The sequence below is a fragment of the Anabrus simplex genome, chromosome 3, assembly GCF_040414725.1.
Source record: "Anabrus simplex isolate iqAnaSimp1 chromosome 3, ASM4041472v1, whole genome shotgun sequence".
NCBI lineage: Eukaryota > Metazoa > Arthropoda > Insecta > Orthoptera > Tettigoniidae > Anabrus > Anabrus simplex.
In genome coordinates, this window is record NC_090267.1 from 244,176,677 (window position 1) to 244,202,060 (window position 25,384).

Below are 25,384 nucleotides of genomic sequence, written 5' to 3' on the forward strand. Positions count from 1 at the left end.
GATTCCCGGGCAGGTCAGGGATTTTTACCTGGATCTGAAGGCTGGTTCGAGGTCCACTCAGCCTACGTGATTAGAATTGATGAGCTATCTGATGGTAAGATAGCGGCCCCGGTCTAGAAAGCAAAAAATAACGGCCGAGAGGATTCGGCGTGCTGACCACACGACACCACATTATCTGCAGGGCTTCGGGCTCAGCAGCGGTAACTTGGTAGACCAAGTTAGGTGGTGGTGGTGGTGGTGGTGGTGGTGGTGGTGGTAGTGATTATTGTTCTAAGAGGAAGTTAGTTTTGCGACAGTTTCTTTAATCCGGTCCCAACTACTGTACGAAATATTTAAAAGTATCGAATATCTTACCTTTGCACCATAGAATCAAAATACCTGGGCTGTCGTACGTATTCCTCAATTTACAAATTCTTAATAATGTTATTGGCTTTACGTCCCACTAACTACGTTTACGGTTTTCGGAGACGCTGAGGTGACGGAATTTAGTCCCGCAGGAGTTCTTTTACGTGACCGTAAACCTACCCACACGAGGCTGACGTATTTGAGCACCTTCAAATACCACCGGACTGAGCCAGATTCGAACCTGCCAATTTGGGGTCAGAAGGCCAGCGCTTCAACTGTCTGAGCTACTCAGCCCGGCATTTACCAACTATTCTTCTAAAGCACTTTCATTCATCCGATTCAGTATAAACAGAGCTCAAAACATTTGCAGTTAAAAGACATATTAAGACCAAGTGGAATGGCCGCGCTTGTTAACGCGCTTCTGCATTTGGGAGACCGGGCAAGTTGGCCGTGAGGTTAGGGGCGCGCAGCTATCCGGGAGATAGTGGGTTCGAACCCCACTGTCGGCAGCCCTGAAAATGTTTTTCCGTTGTTTCCCGTATTCACACCAGGAAAATCATGGGGCTGTACATTAATTAAGCCCGCGGTCGCTTCCTTTTCACTCCTGTCCCTTTCCTATCCCATCGTGGCCATAAGACATGTCTGTGTCGGTGCGACGTAAAACAAATTACTCAGAAAAAGCATTCGGGAGACGAGTGGGTTCGAACCTCATCGTCGGCTGCCTTGAGAATGGCTTTCTGTGTTTTCCCATTTTCGCTTCCAGGAAAATGTCGGGGTTTCTTAAGCCACAGCCGTTCCATTTCAGCCTCTTACCCAAATTTTATTCCCACTCTTCATTTCATCATCGTTAGCTCCTCAACTGTGGCTGGCGTTAGGAAGGGCAGTAGGCCGCAAAAACATGACATACAATTTCATCTCAACTTATTACCGACTTCGTATTAAGAAACGGGACTAAATGGTAGTAATACATAGGCCTACATACATGGAAGGGCCAGGCTGAGTGGCTCAGACGGTTCAGGCGCTGGCCTTCTGACTCCAACTTGGCAGAATCGATCCTGGCTCAGTCCGGTGGTATTTGAAGGTGCTCAAATATTTCAGCCTCATGTCGGTATATTTACTGGCACGTAAAAGAACTCCTGCGGGACTAATTTCCGGTATCTCGGCGTCTCCGAAAACGGTAAAAGTAGTTAGTGGGACGTAAAGCAAATAACATTATTATTGTTATTCGTACATGGAAGGCATTTTAAGACGAAAGAAATCCATATTAAATGCATTAGTTTGAGATCCTTATTTTGCTTACACAGTAATCTTCTTAAGAGCACTCCAAAATACCTCTTTTGATTTCAGATCACACTTGTCACTTGAACACCCTATTAGGTGAGGCATTTGAATGGATGTACGAACATTAGGCAAGTGATGTAAGCAGCGAACAGTGATGTTGTTATTAATCAAGTTGAACCTTCCATGTTCGCAATTACGACCGTAATGGGAAAGTTAAAACTTACTGACGGAATAGTGGAATAAAAAATAAAAGAAGCGAAAGCAGAAGATATACGCAAGAAATCAGGCGGCATACTCTATTGAGTGGAGTTTAGGAGAGAGCACGCGGCATATAGCCTACTCCCGTATACCGTAGACTACAGCCCTGCTTAATTCGAAATCAGCCTTCAGTGCCGCCTTGTTTGTTCAGGCAAACAGTGAAACAGAATGTCTTCTGACATTTGTATTGACAATCAACAAATTTATTTCTAATTGTATAACACAACTCCAGTCTGTACCTATTCTGACTTAATTTGTATTAATATGTAGCCTCCCTACATAATTGTTCTAATAGGGAACATTTACTTCTTAGAATATATTCACGGTATTCCCTGCCTGTCGCAAAAATCATATACGAGGACCATGAGCTCGAAAATTGAGAACGGGTATTGGGGACCATGGCTCCCCTAGCTGAGTCTGACACTGCTTCCGCTTACTTGTACCAGGTTCTTCACTTTCATCATTTCTGCCCGGCCTCCCTTGGTCCGATCCCGGCGGTCTCCTTTATGCATGTGGGTGATCCCCATTGCCTATAGTAGGAAGTTTGTAACAGGAGACCACAGAGGCTTTGGACGAGGAAGGCGGCTTCTAGCTGACTCTAGTATTTATTCCTTTTACTTTTACCGGTCTCCTAACTTTCATCTTTGTTATCCGACGTTGCTTGGTCAGCTCTTGGTCTCTTCTGACCCTATCAGTATTAGATTTGCGAGGCCTCAGAAGTCTTACATTTTCACCCCTTGCCTTCCTTTTGCCGATGTATTCATTCTTCGAAGTGTTGAACCGATTCCACTCTCCTTGTGATTATTGTTAAGAGAGGATGGTGCCGTGTTGTACTTCCTCTGAAAGCAATAATCGCCACATTCGTTCTAAGATACGTTCATGAAACACTTCTCGGCATTGTACTGCAAGAAGACAACTATTGCATTGTCTATCTATCAGATAATGTGAACTTCTAGTGTGAAGTCATGTCTGAAGGTTTATATTGATATTCCTGATGCCTTACTCTACAATTATTATCCAAGGTTATGATAAATCAATGCCTTTGCTGGCTGGACCTAGCGTTTACAGGTCTTCCCGTTATGGCTAGAGCAATTTTGTTACTTTCATTGATCTGACTCTGTTTTATCCTTGGCTTTAACGAGATGAAAATGGCTGAGGTATGAGCGATGCTAGTAATGCCATTCCTTATGTAGCCAGTTCCTGTCATGAATGATCTGAAAATGTTGCTCATAGGGTCGGTTGGGGCATGCGTTTCAGTGGGCTTGGCAGACTGATATGTAATAGCAAATTTTGGCAAAGTGAGGAAAGCAACGGGAAACTACCTCACTCCTTATCTCCCTAGTACACCTCTTCAGTGATGCCTAAGCCATCTATGACAGCTGATGGCGGAGCTGTTGAGGATCCAACCAGCCTTAGGGCTGACGACTGAACATACACACATGATATATCTGCACACTTAATTCTTTTCTCCACACAAGGCTTCGATGTACATAACACAGAAATATTTTCTTCTCCTTTTTCTGCTATTACAGAGCTATCTCATCATTCTTGTAATGGTTACTAATTGGTTCCAGTGTCCGCCTCCGTAGAATAACGGTTAGCACAATTAGCTGCCGTCCTTGGTGACCCGGGTTCGATTTCCGATACTGCCAGAAAGTTAAGAATGGCAGGAGGGCTGGTATATGGTTGGAATGGTACATGCAGCTCACCTCCATTGTGGGTGTGCCTGAAAAGAGCTGCATACGTCAGGATGAAGCCACGAGTTTACTTTTTGTCCTCGGACACTCTCGGTACTAAAAGCCATACGTCATTTCATTACAGGGTCCGGCCTTCCTACCATCAAGTTCGGCGGCGAATATCCTGCATTTTAGTATACACCTTCGAAAAAACCGTCTTCTTATGGACTTTATTTTCATCCATCCTGTTCTGTTGCTTTCAACACGCCACTGCGTGCTACAAGCACCCACTACCTCGCTTGTAGCTTCGCTACAGCATTACGTGATTCCCGCCCCAGCGGGATTTTATTGGAAATCTCCGGCCGCAGGTTTAAATATTCTGGCGAATTCTACCCACTGCAGTATTCAGTGAGTAGCCAAAGGTTATGGGAAGACACTAAATGTGATGTGATAGACACTAAATGTGATAGATAAATACTTACACTAAATGTGATAGATATATACTTACCAGATATTGTAACAGGAGTTGAATCATGGCTGAGAAATGATATAATGAATGCAGAAATTTTCTCACGGAACTGGAGTGTGTATCGTAGAGATAGGATAGGAATGGTAGGAGGGGGAGTGTTCATTCTGGTGAAAGAAGAATTTGTAAGCTACGTAAAAGTTACGGATGAAAAGCATGAAATTCTGGATGTAAGGCTCATCTCTAAAGATAATAGGCAACTTGATGTCTTTGGAGTGAACAGACCGGGAAAGGGTAGCGCTGACGCTGATTCAGAATTATTTGTAAAGTTAATCAGCTATGTTGGAAATGATATGGAAAGGAATGTGATAGTAGCAGGTGATCTCAATTTACCAAATGTCAATTGGGAAGGTAATGCGAACGACAGGAAGCATGAACAACAAATGGAAAATAAGTCAATATGGGAAGGGCAGCTGATTCAGAAAGTGATGGAACCAACCAGCGTGAATAATATATTGGATGTGGTGCTGATAAGACCAGATGAGCTCTATAGAGGAACCGAAGTAATTGATGGTATTAGGGATCACGAAGCTGTTTTTGTCGTAGTCAAAAATAAATGTGAAAGAAAGGAAGGTATTCAAATTAGGACTATTAGGCAGTACAACATGGCTGATAAAACAGGCATGAGAGAGTTTTAAAAAGTAACTATGATCGCTGGAAAATGGTAAATAAAACCGTAAACAGACTCTGAGATGGGTTTAAAGGAATTGTTGAGGAATGTGAAAAAAGGTTTGTAGCTTTAAAGGTGGTAAGGAATGGTAAATATCCACTATATTATAATAGAGAAGTAAAGAGACTAAGAAGGAGGTGCAGGTTGGAAAGAAATAGAGTTAGAAATGGTTATGGAAGTGGGGAGAAATTGAAGGAACTTACTAGGAAATTAATCTAGCAAAGAAGTCAGCTACGGATAACATGATGGCAAGCATAATTGGTGGTCATACAAATTTTAGTGAAAAATGGAAGGGTTAGTATAGGTACCTTAAGGCAGAAATAGGTTCAAAAAAGGACATTCCAGGAAAAATTAATGAACAAGGGGAGTGGGTATGCGAGAATCTTCAAAAGGCAGAAGTATTCAGTCAGCAGTATGTAAAGATTGTTGGTTACAAGGATAATGTCCAGATAGGGGAGGTGAGTAATACTAAAGGAGTATTAGAATTTACCTATGATAACAATTACATTTACAATAAGATACAAAAGTTGAAAACTAGACAAGCGGCTGGAATTGATATGATTTCTGAGGATATACTAAAAGCAATGGGTTGGGATATAGTACCTTTGAAATACATATTTGATTATTGTTTGGTTGAAGGATTTATACCAAATGAATGGAGAGTTGCTATAGTAGCCCCTGTGTATAAAGGAAAGGGTGTTAGACGTAAACCTGAAAATTACAGGCCAGTCAGTTTGACATGCGTTGCAAGTAAGCTTTGGGAAAAAATTCTTTCTGATTATATTAGACATGTTTGCGAAATTTATAACTGGTTTGACAGAAGGCAGTTTGGGTTTAGGAAAGGTTATTCCACTGAAGCTTAGCTTGTAGGATTTCAGCAAGATATAGAGTAGATCATGGAAGACTACTGGCAAAAATGAGTGCTATTGGACTAGAAAAAAGAGTGACTGAATGGGTTGCTATATTCCTAGAAAATAGAACTCAGAGAATTAGAGTAGGCGAAGCTTTATCTGAGCCTGTAATAATGAAGAGAGGAATTCCTCAAGGCAGTATTATTGGACCTTTATGTTTTCTTACATATATCAATGATATGTGTAAAGAAGTGGAATCGGAGATAAGACTGTTTGCATATGATGTTATTCTGTACAGAGTAATAAATAAGTTACAAGGTTGTGAGCGGCTGCAGGGTGATCTCGATAGTGTTGTGAGATGGACGGTGGGCTATGGTATGATGATGAACGGGGTTAAAAGTCAGGTTTTGAGTTTCACAAATAGGAAAAGTCCTCTCAGTTTTAATTACTGCGTTGATGGGGGTGAAAGTTCCTTTTGGGGATCATTGTAAGTACCTAGGTGTTAATATAAGAAAAGACCTGCATTGGGGTAATCACATGAATATGATTGTCAATAAAGGGTACAGATCTCTGCACATGGTTGTGAGGGTATTTAGGGGTTGTAGTAAGGATGTAATTTGAGAGGGCGTATAAGTCTCTGGTAAGCCCCTAACTAGAGTAAGGTTCTAGGGTATGGGACCCTTAACAGGATTGGTTGATTCAAGAACTGGAAAAAATCCAAAGAAAAACAGTTCGATTTGTTCTGGATGATTTCCGAGAAAAGAGTAGCGTTACAAAAATGTTGCTAGGAAGATTTGGGAGAAAGGAGACGAGCTGCTCGATTAAATGGTATGTTCCGACCTGTAGGAGGAGAGATGGCGTGGGAGGACATCAGTAGACGAATAAGTTTGTGTGGTGTCTTTAAAAGTAGGAAAGATCACAATATGAAGATAGTTGGAATTCAAGAGGACAAATTGGGGCAAATATTCGTTTATAGGAAGGGGAGTTAGGGATTGGAATAACTTACCAAGGGACATTTTCAATAATTTTCCAACTTCTTTGCGATCATTTAAGAAAAGGCTGGGAAAACAACAGATAGGGAATCTGCCACCTGGGCGACTGCCCTAAATGCAGATCAGTATTGATTGATTGATTGATTGATTGATTGATTGATTGATTGATTGATTGATTGATTGATTGATTGATTGATTGATTGATTGATTGATTGATTGATTGATTGATTGATTGATTGATGTTAATAAGGAATTGCTCTTGTGCGATCCCTCAACACGGCAGCAATGCGGCGAGTCATCGACTCTACAAGGTGTTGGAATCGTGCTGGAGATATCTGGACACCCGCATTGGTGTTGTGTAGTTGGGGCGGGGTTCATGGAGCATACAACAGCTTCGACAGCATCCCATAAATGCTCGACTGGATTAACATCGGGAGATATGGAGGGCCAATCCATGGCCATAACTTCACTGGAGTGCTCTTCCAACCACCTGCGTGCTACCACGAAGCGGTGACATGGCGCATTGTCCTGTTGAAACATGGCATCTCCATCAGCGTACTCTAGGGCCAGAAAAGGTGCAGATGGTCCACATGACGTGCACTGTCTGCGCTCCCTGTAGCTGGACAATGTGGTCTAATTGCGACCATGAGAACGCCCCCAGACCAGAATAGAGCCACCACCCACCTAGACACAACCTTGATGACAGGCAGGATCCATAGTTTCATGGAGCATAGGGGCATACGCCACACTCTCAAGCGACCTTCAACTCGATTTAACACTGGAACCGGTATTCATCGTACCATACTACATGCCGCCACTGTTCCATGGTCCATTGCCGACGTTCGCAGGCCCATGCACGTTGTTGAGGTCTGTGTCGAGGTGTCAGCAAATGGGACACGAGTTGGTCGTTGGCTGGTGAAGCCTATGCGGTGCAGTTGCCTCCTTACAGTCCTGGTAGAGATGGGCTCCTGACTCCCAACACTCAGCTTGGCGGTGATCTGACTCACAGAAACCCGTCGAGCGCGCAGTATGGTTTTAGATGTCCGTTCATTAAACACATGTGGTCATCCCGTGCGGTGGTTAACGCGGGTGGTAACATTCTCTCTGCGATGCTGATGATCCACCCTCGACAATGTTGACCTTGGAAACCCGAATTCGCGCGTAACCTCCGCTATGCTATGACGCATGCGCCGTGCACCGATGATCATTGCACGTTCCAAGTCGGTTAACTCGCGACGTGTTGCCATCTTCACGACACAGATGACTGTGACAGGCTGCTCAGTTTCGCCACAGCTAGCCGCAATGCTTAAAGGTCATACACGGCATTTTTTCTAATGGGACACCCCTTGTCGTGACTTTTGGCCACTCAGTGTATATTGTACTGCTTTCCTCTGTTACTTGTTGAGCATCAACTGTGTGGTTTGCAAGGTCATTGAGTGGCCGGTACCGTTTCATCCGGAGCAGACATTTGCCATGAACGAGGTGAGCTGAGTAGTGCTAATTATGGGTGGAACTTGTTAATATGAAAATAAAGTATGACCTCAAAGATCTACAAATGAATATGTGAAAGTAGTAGGTGAAGTTCTTGGTGTAAAAATCATCCTTTCATTACGTAAGCAATCGCTTGGCTTGAACTGTGCAGCAGTGTTAAAAATCAGTTCAACTGAAAGGAAACTCTAATGAGTATACCTCTTATTTGGACTTAAAATTCTGAGAAGAAGAAGCCATTTAGAAGTGTTCAAAAACTTTCATACCCAGCCGGACTCTGTTTTGAAGCATTATGGTGCTATTTGAAGTTTTTAAGAAGACTAGGGTTGAACTTAATTAGTTTTAATAGAATAGGATTATATGTAAAGCTTTGCATGGATTTGAGTCTTGAAGAACATTCAGTATTGTTCGCTGCCTTACCTAGAATTGGCAAAGGGATGATGTTGTGAATTATTTTTGTTACAATTGGATTTGTGTTCTAGTATTTTGGTTTGAAAATTCTTGCTTCTAGTTGTTTATACAATAGGGTATTACCGTTGGTCACCTTTCTGTTCCTTCCCCTCTTCTATTTATAATAGGCGTCCGGCGAAAATTTCATTAGGATTAGTTTTGGTTATATATTCTGAGCGTTGGTCGTGAAGCCTTGTTAATGTCAGTCTAAAAGATTGAATTTTATATTTTGCACCCCCTTCTTTGGAGCCTGCAATTGTAAGAAACGTCTTTAATTTGCTGAAATACGTTCGGTTAACCCGAAATAAAATCTTAAAGTATTTGTTATATGAACTCCTCCAAGGGAATATATTTTTCACAATAAATAACAGAATCTAGGGTATATTAAAGTATGATTTCTTAATTTGAAGGTTTTAATCCTCTGTGGTCTTATTAAAGTCATAATCCTTATATGCTTCCTGCCCCTTCCCTTTGCTCGATAGTGGCCTAGGATCAATGGCATCATTCTTGGCAAACTCATTATCCTAGCGCAGTGCCTCCCGTCTGACTTAATTGTTGATTAACAAACCTTATGTTTGCTCGTCAGCTGGGCCCGGCAGCCCTTGAGCGATGTTGTGTTGGCGGAAAGAGACAGCTGTCTGAACTTGTGATGTCTGTGGAGTTTCCATAAGGGGCTCAGAATTATACGCGGTATCTTTTCTTTAACCTTAGCTTTTAGTGTCTACCCTTTTATGTTTCTTCGAAAGATTTATTGTAATGCCTTTCGTAAGTGTAAGCGATACATCACGAACTTAGTTTTTATAGCTCAGGATCACCCTTCCTGGTGCCTCATAAAACGAGGAGTGTCACATTCTGAAACGGTATTTTGACTTCTGACATTTATATTTAAACAAGTTCATAAAGTGTCCTATTAATTGTTATGGATGTAAGTGTAATACACTAAGAAACAATTTGTATCAGTGAAAGAATTAATAGAACACAATCTTGGCAAAGCACTTTCATTATAAAGGCAAGAATAATTTTTCTTTTTGTCATACCATGCTTGGGAATTCGGTGATCGAAGCTTTCTTTCCTCCCAATATGCGATCACTCTTGCCATCGGTGGGTACGGCTGAAAATGGTTTTAAAAGTATGTTGTTATAAATTTTCACATATAAATATAAAACTCAGAATTATAACACTTCAGAACTAAGTCAGATTTACGCAACAAATGCTGAACTTTAAAATTACTCAACTGGAACTGGTCGTTACAAGATATATAGCACATGTTATTGGACGTTTTGCTTCTCCTAGGCTTTTGAGTTACTGAATTGCCTAATTCCCTACGGGGAAAGAGGATGGAAGACCACAATTTCCACACGAAAATTAATACTGTATATATTTTGAAGGGACACCGAAGAAATAATTAAAAACCCTTTTGAGAAATATAGATGTGACTGTAATTTCTTTATTTCTGTATTTTTTAACTGTGTATCAGAACACTGTGAGGCGCGGTCGTCTTCACATCGAGTACTCCGCTGTCACCCCAGCGTACTAGGTACTGTGTTTACGTGTATATTCGGTCTATTGTACATGTACTAATATAATTTACTTATATGCCGCAAATAAGCTGACTGTGTCTTCTATTTTTCTTGTTTCAAATAAGAATAGCAGCAGAACGAAAATTTTGTTTGTGTGTGTTTTTCTGAGTGAATTATGAACGATCCACCTGGCACGAGTCGGGTAATTAACGTTGCCTTTCAAACATGCTACGACAACTCTCCACCTGTGACTCTAGACTTTACTTTAAGCGCCAAAAGCCCTCAGAATTCACATCAACTTCTGTCGACTCAACAGCCTGTCAACACCCACTCAACAGAGATGCATGAAGCAACTGCCATATTACTACAAACAAGTCACGTATCAGTACCCATTGTTTCAGCACAGCTAGTCATCAAATCTGGTAATTCTGATTCTGACTTTTTAATTGAATTCAATCCCCAGTGAAAAAAATTGTGTCCTGGCGGACGTGAACCCCGTCCTCCAGAAGAGTAGGAAATGCTCCTTGATACCATAAACAGTTCCATTTCAACTGATATCACGAACATTTCTAATGGTTCAGGTGTGGGAGAAATAAATACTTTATCCCCATCTGTAAATCACCCCAACACTAATCAAAGACTTGTAGATCGCAATAGCAGCGAAAATAGCTACAATCACAATGATAAAAGCCCTTTCGCTGTTATCGTTGAAAGTGTCAACAAAGACGTAGGTAGTCTCCATCCTATGGCGCTTGGTAGGCTGTTATTTAACGAGCGGGTCGTGTGCCGTCAAAACATCCTTGACATAAAAACTATAGGGCGAAACAGGCTTCGAGTTGAAACCACTTCAGGAGCAGTGGCGAATCAACTAGTGGAATCTAATTTTTTTCGTAAACCAAATATAGAAGTTTACATTCCGTCTAGTGTAATTCAAGGAAAAAGTTTAATAAAAACTGTCGAACCCACACTTAGTGAAGCTGAAATATTATCAGAGATGCAAACCCCGTTACCAGTTGTTCATGTAAACCGCTTCAGAAGATTATTCGCGGGGAGAGAAGGCCTATTCCAGTTTGTCTGTTAACCGTTCGTGCACAGCAAATGCCAGCATATATCCTCTTACTCGGGACTAGATGCCCAGTGCAATCATTTGTGATGTCTGTGCGATTATGTGAACGGTGCTTGAGATTCAATCATTCTAGCCTGCAATGCCGAAGGGCACGACGCTGTAGCCGTTGCTCAGGGCCTCATGATATTAGTCATTGTTAGGATTTAATTTATCCATGGTTTGTTCCCTGTAAAGGAACTCATCTTTCCACTGATAAAAGCTGTCCAGAATATAAAAAGTGGATTTCTGTTCGGGAACTTATGGCTTTTAACGACATCTCGCAAGTGGCTGCGCTAGATATTTATAACAAAAGAGCATACGCGTATTCAGCGTCACGCCCACAAGTTAATTATCAATGTTAGGTGGAATATCCCCTCTACCTAACATTTATGTAACCTCTAACATGTCAACACTAAGAAACATTCTTAGACAACATGAACCCTTGGCACCAATTATTACAGCAGAACCACCAATAAAGGAAAATTTTCCATAGAGTATAACACCGCGGAACTCTCCTCATTCAACATTTAACCAGAAACTCAACCATCCATTCGCTTGTCAGCGTAAAATGTCAGTTCATATAAACTCGTCAAGACGTCCGTTACAACCTTTTAAAACCATTCTCTCCCTATTTCTCAGTTGGTCTATATTCCTTCACATTTACCTGTTAATCCAATTACTTGCAATTCATATCCTCCCCAACCCTATCGGGTACCATCAAATCCTGCTAAAAAACAACGACCAACTTGTCGAGCAAATATTCAATATTATTATGCTCGTAGTAGGTCAGCTTCAATCTTCAGCGTCCAGCAATATTCATCCAACAGCATTCCGCGACATAATTACCAATATTTTCGCCATTGAAAATGGGCTTTAAAATCTTAGAGTGGAACGGCCGGTCGGTGACCTCGAACAGAGGTGTTCTGCAACGTGAGATTCAATGCCGAAATGCATCTACAGCAGCGCTATCTGGGACATGGTTCATTACTTTACTGATCTAACAATCTTCGTCTGAACCATCTGACCCTCTACAACACATGGTGATAAAGAATATCCTGCTACAGATTGTCCAGTCTAATAATGGCATTTAACATTATTCAATGGAATGCACGATCGCCTATTTCAAACAAACAGAGTCTAGATAATGCACTTCACGATATAAAACCTCATATTTTTGTCCTGTCAGAAACATGGTTCAAACCTCAAAGATATATATATTTTCGCAACTATACCACTATAAGTGAAGACCGTGATGATGGATATTATGGTGTAGCTATTCTGGTACACACTACATTATCTTACAGATAAATAACTATCTCCAGTTCAACTGATTGCAACTAGTATTCAGTTTCCCTCTAGAACTCTTACGACTCCATCTGGATATTGCCCACCGAGAACGACAGTCACCTTGGATATTTGGCAAGAAATCATCCCTCAACTTCCTCCCTCACAGATCATCGGTGGAGACTTCAACGCTGACTACACAGCATGGGGTTGTCCAACCACCAATCACTATGGTAATGATATAGTCAATATCGTCAACAATTTAATTTAGTCTACCCGAATGATCATTCCCCTACCTTTATTCCTTCACCGACTAGGCAGGAATCGGCAGTTGACCTCCCTTTGACCACTTCATCTTTATCCTTGTCCACTGACTGGTCCGTATTTACTGATTCTGGGGGTTCCAACCACTTTCTCATCTTGATTAGAATGGAGACTTCTCTTCCTCAGAACCAGAAAGTGTCGACAGGAAAATGGAACTGCTCTAAAGCACATTGGCCAGTGTTTACAACCAATATGGATGAAGAGAAATTATGCCTTCCACTGCAAACTTCTAGTGGTGTCAGCTACAATCTATATATCTCCGCTATGCAGAAAGCTGCATCAGAAAGTTGGATCTACATACACGGGAAGACCAGCAGATTGGTCTTGGGCTGTTGCACGTCGACGGACAGTGCTTCGGCAATATCGGGAATAATTCAATTTTGAAAGGTACCAGCAATGCCTGAACACTCAAAATAGCTCCTTCGTTTGTTAATTATCAACCACTTCAGTTCAGAACCAGTCCGAGTAATCATTTCTTATCATCTCCCTTCACATTAACTGAGGTGAAAAATGCAATAGATGAGTCGTCAAGTACTGTACTAGGTCTTGATAATATTTTTTACCCGATGCTGACCCATTTAACAATCTAAGCTCAACAGTGGTTACTCCGGATCATAAACTAAATGTGGACTCAAGGAGAATTTTCGATATCCTGGCTAACACAGATTGTGATACCCATCCTCAAATTCGAAAAGGAACCAGGGGATCCGAACGCATAGTGTCTTATCGCCTTGTCTTTTTGTATATTGAAAACCCTCGAGAGAATGATTAGGCTCCGACTTGAATGGTGGTTAAAATTTCATAATCTACTACCTCGAAATCAGAATGGTTTCCGAAAAGGAAGAAGTACCTATGACACACATGCGCTGCTCACTACGGACACATATAAGACACTCGCTGATAACAGTTACGTACTTGCCATTTTTTGGATATTTCTGCTGCACACGACGATGTTGATGTCTCAAGATTAGTGTATACATTGATGGACCTCGGCCTTCTCCATCCGATCATCAAGCGAATTTACAATCTTCTGCATGTGCGTTATCATGACAAACTCCTTTGCCCACGCAAAGTCTCATAAGGACTGCCTTAAGGTGCAGTGCTCAGTCCCCTGCACTACACCATTTACACCAGTGATCTAGAAACCATACTTCCACCCAGGATTCAAATGTTACGGTATGCTGACGATGTGTGTGTATATACCAGTGCAAGCTCTCTACAAATTGTAGAAGGTCAAATTGATTCAGTTGTACCTCAATTAAACCATTGACTTCTAGAAAATAATTTATCCTTATCGCCTTCCATGTCCTAAGCAATTATATTTACGCGAAAACACTCACGAGTAACGCCCTTAATCCTGAACACGAGACCGTTCAACTTAGCCAAACCTCAGGAAAGGTTTTTAGGTCTCACATATACATATATCTGCGCTTACACCAAAACTGGAACGAACACTGAATATTTTTCGTGCTCTCACCCAAACATGGTGGGGACTGATCCCTGTGTTCTCCTCCTAAATCGCAGTTTCATGTAATCCGAAACGGATTATGGGAGTGTGTTTTAATCATAACGGAAGCAAAATCTCTCTGCACAAGCTAGAAAGAATTCAATATATCTGCGTCAGAACCTGCATTGGAGCAATAGCTTCGACCCCAACAAGTGCGCTGTTACTAAAGTGCGCCGAACCTCTTCCCGCTGTACATCGACAGTATTTAGCAGACAATTTTGTATTAGCCAGGAAGTACAACAATGGTCGACCAATGTGCAGCAGTCTGGCTGATTTAGAAACCGTTATGGGAGAGCAAGGAAACCGAAAATGGATGAAAAATATATGCTTTCTGAACAGTCTTCAATTTCTACGCCCCACACTTCCTTCGTCAACACCCCACAAGCCTTGCCCTGCATTTGAGATTCCGTACTCTTACTTATTGTTTTCTATTCCAGTATATCTTCTTACAACACTTACTTCCTCTAACCAGAGTTCACTCTAACTTTGTAGAATATACTCAAAGCAAGTTGCTCAATGCTCTTCAGATCTTCACTGATAGCTCGATAATACCTTCACCGCCTGCAGTGCGATACGCTTTTTACTGCCCCGCAACTAAAGAATCTCGTTTAGTTACTTTACGAAAGGACTGGACTATTTTACAGCAGAAGCTGTCACTATTTCCGAAGCTCTAGCATACAGTTTAAGAGTTGAACCTTCAGCAGTTCTTGTAATTATTGACTCTCTCATTGTCTTGAAGACTCTACAGTTACCTGCTACATACAAACTAACGGTTCATCATATACAGATCATTAAGAGATTTTGACAATTTACACGTCTTAATACTGTGCACTTTCTTTGAATACCTAGCCATAAAGACAGCGGGGAAACCAATTCGCTGCAGTCCAGCCACATCCCCCTCACTCACCTTGGTTCTCCAAATGGAATGCTTGTGCCGATACGTCACTTCTCTTATTCGCATGGGGTTCAGTCACGGCAGGTTTGTAAATCATCTCTACCGGAGAAGGGTCCTAAACTCGCTTTACTGCTTCTGTGACCGCCAAGCAACCGCTGACCTCAACTACGTCTTCTTCTAGTGCCATCGTTATGATGTCCATCGAAAAAAATTCATAACTTTAATTGAACTTCCAACTACATCCCAACAACCCGAGGTTTATAATGCAAACGCCATATTCTTAAAATACAAATTTTGACGTGATACAACATCGGAAAAAATTACTCAACAGACAACAGCTGGAGTGTTTCAATTTCTTCTTTATTCTTATTCTCTGCGTATGTTTGTGTGAACATTCCGTAAGGACTCAGAACGTAATCCCAGTACATTATTATGCAAGGTGTATATGTATATATGTTCTCAGTGTATATTTACTATATATATTTTGTATTCTAATTCATTTCTAGCTGGCTACATTGTCTGGTACCTAAAGCAAATAAATTAAAAGGAACTGTGTGTATGGAGTTACAGCATACTTGATCAGTTCCAAACGTGCTGACTACACGGTATTTGAGATCTCAGTGGTCTAGCCTATTCCACATTTGTGTGATGATTCTCTGAAATCCCTCCAGGATGCAGACAAGTGCTCTGCGTCGTTCAATTGTACGTTGCAATGGTCTGAGTCTTGCTTCATCGAGTTCATATAAGCGTGGGAGCGACGAAGTCTTAAGAGACGAAGCTGTTTCCTCACGAACCATAGCGTCCTACCTATGTACTGCATAGAGCGTAAGCAAACTTCGTCATCGATAAGAGGCAGCCGACTTCCACACGTAGCGCCGGACAAGACATAATAAACGGTTGTGTCCGCTGAGTGACCAATCCGCTAGGCACCGCCTCTTCACTTGACAAGGATCGGCCGTGTTTGAAAGGACGTTCCGCTTAGCGGTACATTTTTCTGCCACATGCATTTAGCACAGAATTACTAATGAGAACTCGATAAAAGAATAAGCACCTTATGCGATAACTTTCTTGCTCTCCTGAAAAATGTGCTTTTTGACAAAATAACATCATACGGTGCTGTTTCAGGGATGGTTTATAAAAACGCAAGAGTTGAATACCAGTAGAGGAGCATAGGGGTTCCCAAGCCATAGCGTCAGCATTTTTTTTGCTGAGTCAGCACCCGAGGTCTAGTAGTATAGCTATGCGAGTTCTGATCCTAGGTCATTGACCCCTAGTGTAGTAGTTGTACAATGCCTATTTTGCGGATTTGCATAAGAGAGCAAGCCCAACCTCACAACCACTATCTTGGAGGAGCCTAACCTACGTTTTAAGGCTAGATGCCCTTCCCGACGCTTAAGAGAGCAAGCTCAACCTCACTGTCGCTATCTTGAAGGGGCTTAACCTAAGTTTTATGACGAGATACCCTTCCTGATGTGGACAGTCGCTACCTTGGAGAGGCGTAACATTAGTTTTAAGGCCAGATGGCCTTCCCGACGTGAAATGCAAAAGGTGGAGGCTATACACAGGCTCTTATGTGACTAACTCCTGGAACCTGGGTCAGGGGTTACTGTGCAAGATGGCGGCTATACACAGGCTCTTATGAGACAGCCTAGGGGTACTTGCGCAAGATGGCGGCTACACATAGACTCTTATAAGACGGCTCAGGGGCGTTTGCGTAAGATGGCGGCTATACATAGTCTCTTATGAGGCGGCCTACTTGCACGTGCGCAAGTTATCGGCTATGAGACGGCCTAGGGGCGTTTGCGCATGACGGCGGATATACAAAGGCTCTTATGAGACGGCCAAAGGGCGCTTGCGTAAGATGGTGGCTATTCATAGGCCCTTATGAGGCACCTAGGTGCGCTTGTGCAAGATGGTGGTTATACATAGGCTCTTATGAGACGGTCTAAGGACGCTTGCGCAAAATGGTGGCTATACACAGGCTCATATGGAGAAAGCTGGCCTACGGCCTTACTGGAGAAGATAGTGGCTATATACAGGCTCTTATGGAGAAAGCTAGCCCAAGGGCTACTGAGCATGATGGCAGCTGTACATATATTCGTATGGTCTCCTCCTCTGACGGGACACAGCCGCCCTCCTTCTCCTCCTACTCCTCCTCCTTTGACGAGGTATAAGACGTCATCCCGACAAGTCTAAACATGCATATTCCATAACTATGAAAACACCATCTTACGCTTAAGGCTTTTCGCATTACGGGAGTGAGATTGTGTTGTTTTTAACCTGCAGCGATAACGTCATCATCGTGACAGAACATGTACAATCCTGTTACAGTGTTTATGTCCCTATCCGACAAAAGCGCTTTCTCGCTGCGGAGAGGATTTTTTAGAATATACATACGCTAAACGGCTCTGCTAACGCAAGACATTACGATTTTCTGCGACTATATTTTCGGTCGATATTTACAACTATCTTCTAATCCTGGGAACCGAACATGTGAATACTAGTTGTGCATCTACAACGTTATAATGATTGACAGGAAGGCAACTCCAAGGTAAACGCATAGTTAGCGGAACGATAGACCTAGAGGATAGATGTGCTTCCTCATAAAACAATAATCACCACAGTGTAATTAGAATGCACAAGCTATATGCTATACAGCTCAAGGAAAATAAGTATATCCGCCATCTTGCGCAGTAGGCCGCTAGGCCAGCTTTCTCCATGAGAGCCTGTGTATAGCCGCCATTTTGCACAAGCGCCCTTAGGCCGTCTCATAAGAGGCTACGTATAGCCACTATTTTGCGCAGTAGGCCCCTGGGCTCTCATAATACCTATGTATACCCACCATCTTGCGTAAGCGCTCTTAGGCCGCCTCATAAGGTTCTATGTATAGCCGCCATCTTGCGCAAGCGCTCCTAGGATACTTCATAAGAGCCTCTGTATAGCCGCCATTTTGCGCAAGCGCCCCTGGGTCGTCTCATAAGAGCCTTTGTATAGCCGCCGTCTTACGCAAGCTCCCCTAGGCCGTTTCATAGCCGCCATCTTTCGCAAGCGCCCCTAGGTTGCCTTATAAGAGCCTATGTACTGTATAGACGCCATCTTACGCAAGCGCCCCTGAGCCGTTTATAAGAGCCTGTGTGTAGCTGCCATCTTGCACAGTAACCCCTGACCCAGGTTTCAGAAGTTAGCTTCATAAGGGCCTGTGTACAATTCACGCCAGAAAGGGCATCAGGCCGTAAAACTAATGTTACGTATCTCCAAGATAACGACTGTCCACGTCAGGAAGGGAATCTCGCCGTAAAACTGAGGTTAAGCCCCTTCAACATAGCCACTGTGAGGTTGGGCTCGGTCTCTTAGGCGTCGGGAAGGGCATCTAGCCTCCAAGATAGTGGTTGTTAGGTTGGGCTTGCTCTCTTATGCAAATCTTCAAAATCGGCATTGCACAATTACTATACTAGAGGTCAATGTCCTTGGGTCAGAACCCGCATAGGTACACTACTAGACCTCGGGTGCTGACTCATCCAAAAGTGCTGATGCTATGACTTGGGAACCCCTTTGTTCCTCTACTAATTCATGATCTTCTGCGGTAGATTTTCGACAAATACAATATGGAATCGAAGTTTTTTTTTTTTTCGTCCACGGGGTGCTGGTCTGACCACTTCCCCACAGTGGCATTCCTTTCCCCATCCAAAGATTCATTCTCTTGAAACTGAGGTGAACGTAGGTTATACTTTCCCTTGACGTCGTCTGGACAGGTTATCATAGTGATTTAGGGGATTAGTGTTCGGGGTCATGCAGCTGTGAGCTTGAATTCGGGAGACGGTGTGCTCGAAACCCACTGGCGGCAGCCCTAAAGTTTTTCCGTGGTTTCCCATTTCCACACCAGGCAAATGCTCGGGTTGTACCTTAATTAAGACTGCGGCCACTTCCTTCCCACTCCTAGCTGTTTCCCAACCCATCGTCACCATAAAATCTATCTGTGTCGATGCGACGTAAAGTAACTTGTAAAAATAATCTAGTTGTACATTTCTTCAATATGTTAAAATCCGAGACATTTAAGTGCAATAGCATTTAGTTTAAATAAAGTTTAAGGATGGTGGTGCTATAGTTGTGTAAATTGATAAGGACGGCCATGTTTCATTCTGGAATGAGGTGTTGACGTAGTTTGTTGATTTTTATAGTTCCATCCTTACGATATTCGGGGTGCCTCCGAATAAAACTGGACACGCAATCTTGGCTGTCACTATGAATTTACCTTTTCGCATTCATACATACATATATATTTGTGTGTGTGTGTTCCTGTTAGGTCATCAGCCCGAAAGATTGTTGGATCCTGTAGGTTATGATAATTATAAGGAAAACAACAAAAACCCAGGGAAACACTATAATGAGGAATACTAGGCAAGATGAGGAGCCATAGCATCCCTCACTGTTGCAGCACAACTGACCCTACGAGTATTACTTTTCACAACATCCATGACAATTGATTGTGGGATTGTGGCATCAATGGTATTACTAAGTAAACTCATAACAGAAGCCTCCATACCCTCACTTCTATTCCTCGCGACCGCCCGTGGATCGAATCCCAGCGATTGCTGCGTAGGCTTTTCAGCGGAAACATACTGTGGATTTGCGCTAACGGTTACCCCGTCAAGAGGTAAAAAGGCCGAGGAAGATTTTGTATTGTATCTCGTATTAGAGCATCTGATGACATACGACAATTTGTCATTAGGTAGAGATCATACATCATCATAATTAGCACTTAAAAAGAAAGCCAAATTTTGACTTATGATAATAAAGCACCTAAGTAGAAATAGGATTCAGACACACTTGTTAAAACAAAAGAAAACTATTTTAATCAAATAATTTAATCAACTAGTTGTCCGGCTCCATGGCTAAATGGTTACCGTGCTGTCCTTTAGTAACAGGGGTCGCGGGTTCGATTCCCGACAGGGTCGGGAAATTTAACCATTAATTGTTAATTTCGCTGACACGGGGGCTGTGTGTGTGTGTGTGCTGTCTTCATCATCATTTCATGCTCATCACGACGCGCAGGTCGCCTACGGGAGTCAAATCAAAAGACCTGAACCTGGCGAGCCGAACTTGTCCTCGGACACTCGTGGCACTAAAAGCCATACGCCATTTAATTTCATTTCATCAACTAGTTTTCCATACTTTTTATCATTATAGCGCTTAACCTTATATCGAGTTCTTATCACTAATTCTGTAGGGAAAAACGTTGTTACGTTCATGCTAAATTTATACGGCAGAAAGATGCGCCTAAATATGTCAAACTCGTCTGATCCTTATGAACCGAAGATGCGGCATTTAGTAGAATGGCCATATTAAACTGCCTCCCTCGTACAAGTGACGACGCGCACTAATGATCATTGTGGTGCAAAATAATGACACTTGCACTATTAAACAGTGGAAAGTCATGTTGAGGCATTCTTCAACTCTATCCCCTATAAGAGTGTATTGTACTCTCGAGCAACGATGCAGAGTATTAACGACAGGAAAAGATGTCTTGTTTCGACGTGTGAAGTGTGAAAATAGTTCACATCGAACAACAACGATGGTTTTGCTCACGTCCACCCACGTACAATATACAGGAGGTGGAAAATGAAGTTAGAAGCGTGTATATTTCCCCAGCTAACTACTCTCAACACTGCGTATTCTGGAAAATGTATAAATGTCCATTAATATAAGTGCTCCAAGTAGTTAAGTAAATACCGTATTAATTCAGGATAGCCGGGCTAAGTAACTCAGACGGTTGAGGTGCTGGCCTTCTGACCCCAGCTTGGCAGGTTTGATCCTGTCTCAGTCCGGTGGTATTTGAAGGTGCTCAAATATGTCAGCCTCGTGCCGGTAGATTTACTGGCACGTAAAAGAACTACTGTGGGAATAAATTCCGGCACCTCGGCGTTTCCGAAAACCGTAAAAAGTAGTTAGCCTACCGGGACGTAAACAAAATAACATTAATTCAGGATAGAAGTACAATTCAGGGATTCCAATTATAATTTTACTTTTTTGCAACTGGTATGCATTGCTTTGGATATTCCATTTCAAAATATGCCATATCTCAGCAACAACGAGTTAATAAGTGTATTGTTCTTCCTTCAACTATAACCGAAGAACTAATGTTTCGCCGAGGAAAAGGGAGCTTCGATAAATTTGCTTCATTAAATATTTGATACATGCATTGATTCTGTGTTAAATTTCATATAAATATTTAATAACACCAATTTATAAAATTTCATAAAAATACTCATCGAGAACACAATAACCTGTAATAGAGAAACGAATTTATATTAAACATTGCTATAACTAGCCTAAACGCATGACACTACTGTAGAACCCTGAAGGGCTTAGGCCTACCAAGCGACGGCTCAGCCTGAAGCCTGCAAATTACGAGGTGTCAGCACGACAAATCTTCTCGGCTGTTATTCTTGGCTTTCTAGGTCGTAAACATGACTGTGGAGTAGTTAAATAAGCTCCTCAATATTATATGGTGATTTTCTCCGTTTTATGGAGATAAACCTCCGATTTTGTCACAGAGTTACAATATTCAATAATTGCTTATCATCATCATCATCATCATCTGTTTACCCTCCAGGTTCAGTTTTTCCCTCGGACTTAGCGAGGGATCCCACCTCTACCGCCTCAAGGGCAGTGTCCTGGAGCTTCAGACTCTTGGTCGGGGAATACAACTGGGGAGTGTGACCAGTACCTCGCCCAGGCGGCCGCAGCTGCTATGCTGAACAGGGGCCTTGTGGAGGGATGGGAAGATTGGAAGGGATAGGCAAGGAAGAGGGAAGGAAGCGGCCGTGGCCTTCAGTTAGGTAGCATCCCGGCATTCGCCTGGAGGAGAAGTGGGAAACCACGGAAAACCACTTCCAGGATGGCTGAGGTGGGAATCGAACCCACCTCTACTCAGTTGACCTCCCGAGGCTGAGTGGACCCCGTTCCAGCCCTCGTACCACTTTTCAAATTTCGTGGCAGAGCCGGGAATCGAACCCGGGCCTTCGGGGGTGGCAGCTAATCACGCTAACCACTACACCACAGAGGCGGACAATAATTGCTTATACCTTACTTTACACATTAATTAGTAAAATAAACGGTATTTTAGAAGATGTTTACTTAAAATGGGTACAAATTTAACAGTGTTGACTAATAATGTTGCAACCAATATATATTTTAAAAAGCATCAGTACAAATTACGCTGTTAACTTATATCTCTGAAATAATCTGTCTTAAATAATACTTCAAATAGAAATAATTATATAATATATAAACTTGATTTTTAAGTAATTCTTAGTCATAGGCTACGTAAAGCTGCCTCTGTGGATCAGCGGTAGTGTGTAGGCCTCCTGATTCCAACATAGCGGGTTCAAACCCGGCAGAGGTAGACGGATTTTTGAAGGGCGGAAAAAAGTCCATTCGACACTCCATGTCGTACGATGTCGGCATGTAAAAGATCTCTGGTGACACTTTTGGTGTTTACCCGACAAAATTCATTAAATCTGAGCCATAGACTCCCAAGAGAGTTTCGGTTTACTCGGCCTGCCATCTAATGGGGGCCTAGAGTAAAACGGAACGTCGAAATTGACCAGCAGACAGCCAGATGGCGTCAAATTGAAATGTCTGCACACGGTAGCTGATGCCATACGATTATTATTATTATTATTATTATTATTATTATTATTATTATTATTATTATTATTATTATTATTATAGGCTACGTACAGTAAAATCTGCTTTACACCTTGATATACGTGTAACTCATGTTCAGCTGTATGTTGTAGAGCTTGCCATTGTTACCACAAAATACTGTGAAGTGGCATAGGTGGAAGAAATTCTAAAATTCGTGCCGTAAGATGGTAAACTCTTGTCAGTGATATAGAAACATTATGTTCCTGATAGACAAAAGTGAACTTACCTGCGTTTTCCATTACGACCAATAGGACCACGAAGAAGGATGGAGTCAGGGAGATCATCCTGGTGTCAGTTCTGACTTTATGACGTACAGTACAGAGTTTCTCGTCCTTTATAAAGCATAGATTCTGTTATTGCTTCAACTTGTGGGTCACGACTTATTCATCCCATTTTTGGTAGCAGAGTTAAGGAAATACTCTCCACTCAATAATTCAAATTTTCAGCGCAATAAATAAGTGTTAACAGAAGTAGCATACAGACGTTTAATGGCAATTTTCTGCACATCTCTTTTGATGAATTTGTAGTACGTTGTCTCCAGTAGCCTTGACGGAAAACAAGGATAACGTTTTACGCTCACCTCTTCAGACTGCCACCTGAAATTATCTGTAAACGTTTGTTATTCTATTTCAGCAGCTACAAAACGATTTCTTCTTGGTTGATGGAGATCGATAAAGGTATTTTAATGTATGGAATCTCAGAAACAGATATATAACTCCGAGCACTACTCAAACACAAACTTTGACAGATTCACCAAGAAGAAGTCCCACCTCGACTGAAGCATGTACATTCATTTGCATGGAAGAAAGCACACTCCGAAAGGATGAAAACCTGGTGGGCCCTCAAGAAGACAAACAGGGGAGATCTAGCGGTCCTTAGTGGCCTTAACAATGAATAATAATAATAATAATAATAATAATAATAATAATAATAATAATAATAATAATAATAATAACACTGCCGACTATTTAGCACAACGGTCAGCATTTGAGACTTTCGGTTTAGAGGCTCCCGGGTTCGATTCCTGGCCGGATCAGAGATTTTTAATGGTGTCTGGTTAATTCTTCTGGTTCGGGGACTGAGGGTTTGTGTTCGTCCAAACACTCCCCTTTTCATACTAAACTACACGCCACTCTATCAAGTACCACAGAAACACGCAATAGCAATGATATACCTCCGTATAGGGTTGCGTCAGGAAGGGCATTCGGACGTAAAACAGGGCCAAATCCATATGTGCTGTTCAGTTCGTACCCGCAACCCTACAGGTTTGGGAAAAGTGTTAGAAGATGAATGATATTATTATTGTTTTACGCCCCAGTAACTAATTTTACGGTTTCCAGAGACGCCGAGGCACCGGAATTATGTCCCGCAGGATGTTTCCATGTCTAAATCTACTGACACGAGGATGGCATCTTTTAGCATCTTCAAATCCGCCATCCTGAGCTCAGAAGGCCACCTACTCAGTCCGGATAGTCACACATAATGGCTACTTGACTTAAGTAGTATGGTCAATACGGTTTTAAAACAATGGGTGTTGAGTCAGCATTTTCCCACGAGATCCTTGACTCCTAGTAGTAGGATTAGGGGATTCTGACCCCAGGTCAATGAACCCTGGTTGAGTAGCAGGGCAATGGAAATTCGAGGATTTTGTGTACGAGAGCAAGCCTAACTTCACAGACGCCATCTTGGAAGGACCTAACCTCACATGGCGTAGCTTTACGGGCAGATGCCCTTCCCGACGCCATATTGGAGGGGCCTAACCTCACAGGGCCTAATTTTACGGTCAGATGCCCTTACCGTCAACACCTTGGAGGGGCCTAACTAAACAGTCATAATCTTGGGCCCAGTTTTACGGTCAGATGCCCTTCCCGTCAACATTTTTTGTAGGGGCCTAATTATGCAGTCGTCATCTTGGGCCCAGTTTTAAGGACAGATGCCCCTCCCTTCTCACAGCGGCCGTTTTGGAGGAGCCTAACCACACAGTTGCCATCTTGGGGCCGAGTCAGACGGTCAGACGCCCTTCTCTCTTCAAGGCGCCATTTTGTAGGGGCCTATCCTTACAGTCGCCATCTTGGACCCAGTTTTACGGACAGATGCCCTTCTCTCCGCACAGGCGCCATTTTGGAGGGGCCTAAACTCACAGTCCCCATTTTGGGCCCAGTTTTACGGACAGATGAACTTCCCTCCTCCTCATATGACCTAGTTTTATGGCTAGATGCTCTTCCCTCCTCATTATCATGGAGGAACCTACCCTCACAATTCCGTCAGATGTCCTTCCCTCCTCCTCCTCATTTGGCGTAGTTTTACGGCTAGATGCTCTTCCCTCCTCATTATCATGGAGGAACCTACCCTCACAATTCCGTCAGATGTCCTTCCCTCCTCCTCCTCATTTGGCGTAGTTTTACGGCTAGATGCCCTTCCCCCTCACAGACGCCATTTTGGAGGGGCACATCACAGAGGCTCTTTGTCGTCTCCCCCTTTGAGTAGTGAAATATCTGTGAC

At 42.5% G+C, this 25,384-nt stretch overlaps 1 protein-coding gene across 1 annotated transcript in view; it reads right to left on the bottom strand.

The window, feature by feature from the left end:
* The window catches only part of LOC136867194 (mite allergen Eur m 3), a 74,804-nt gene extending 51,604 nt beyond the window's left edge, over window positions 1-23,200 (bottom strand). Inside the window, exons 1-2 of the mRNA XM_068226836.1 lie at window positions 23,109-23,200; window positions 9,575-9,648 (exon numbers count right to left, since the gene is read on the bottom strand). Coding sequence (XP_068082937.1) covers window positions 9,575-9,648; window positions 23,109-23,166 — 132 coding nt within the window. The 5' untranslated portion in view covers window positions 23,167-23,200. The remainder of the gene's footprint in view (window positions 1-9,574; window positions 9,649-23,108) is intronic.
* Window positions 23,201-25,384: the final 2,184 nt, after the last annotated feature.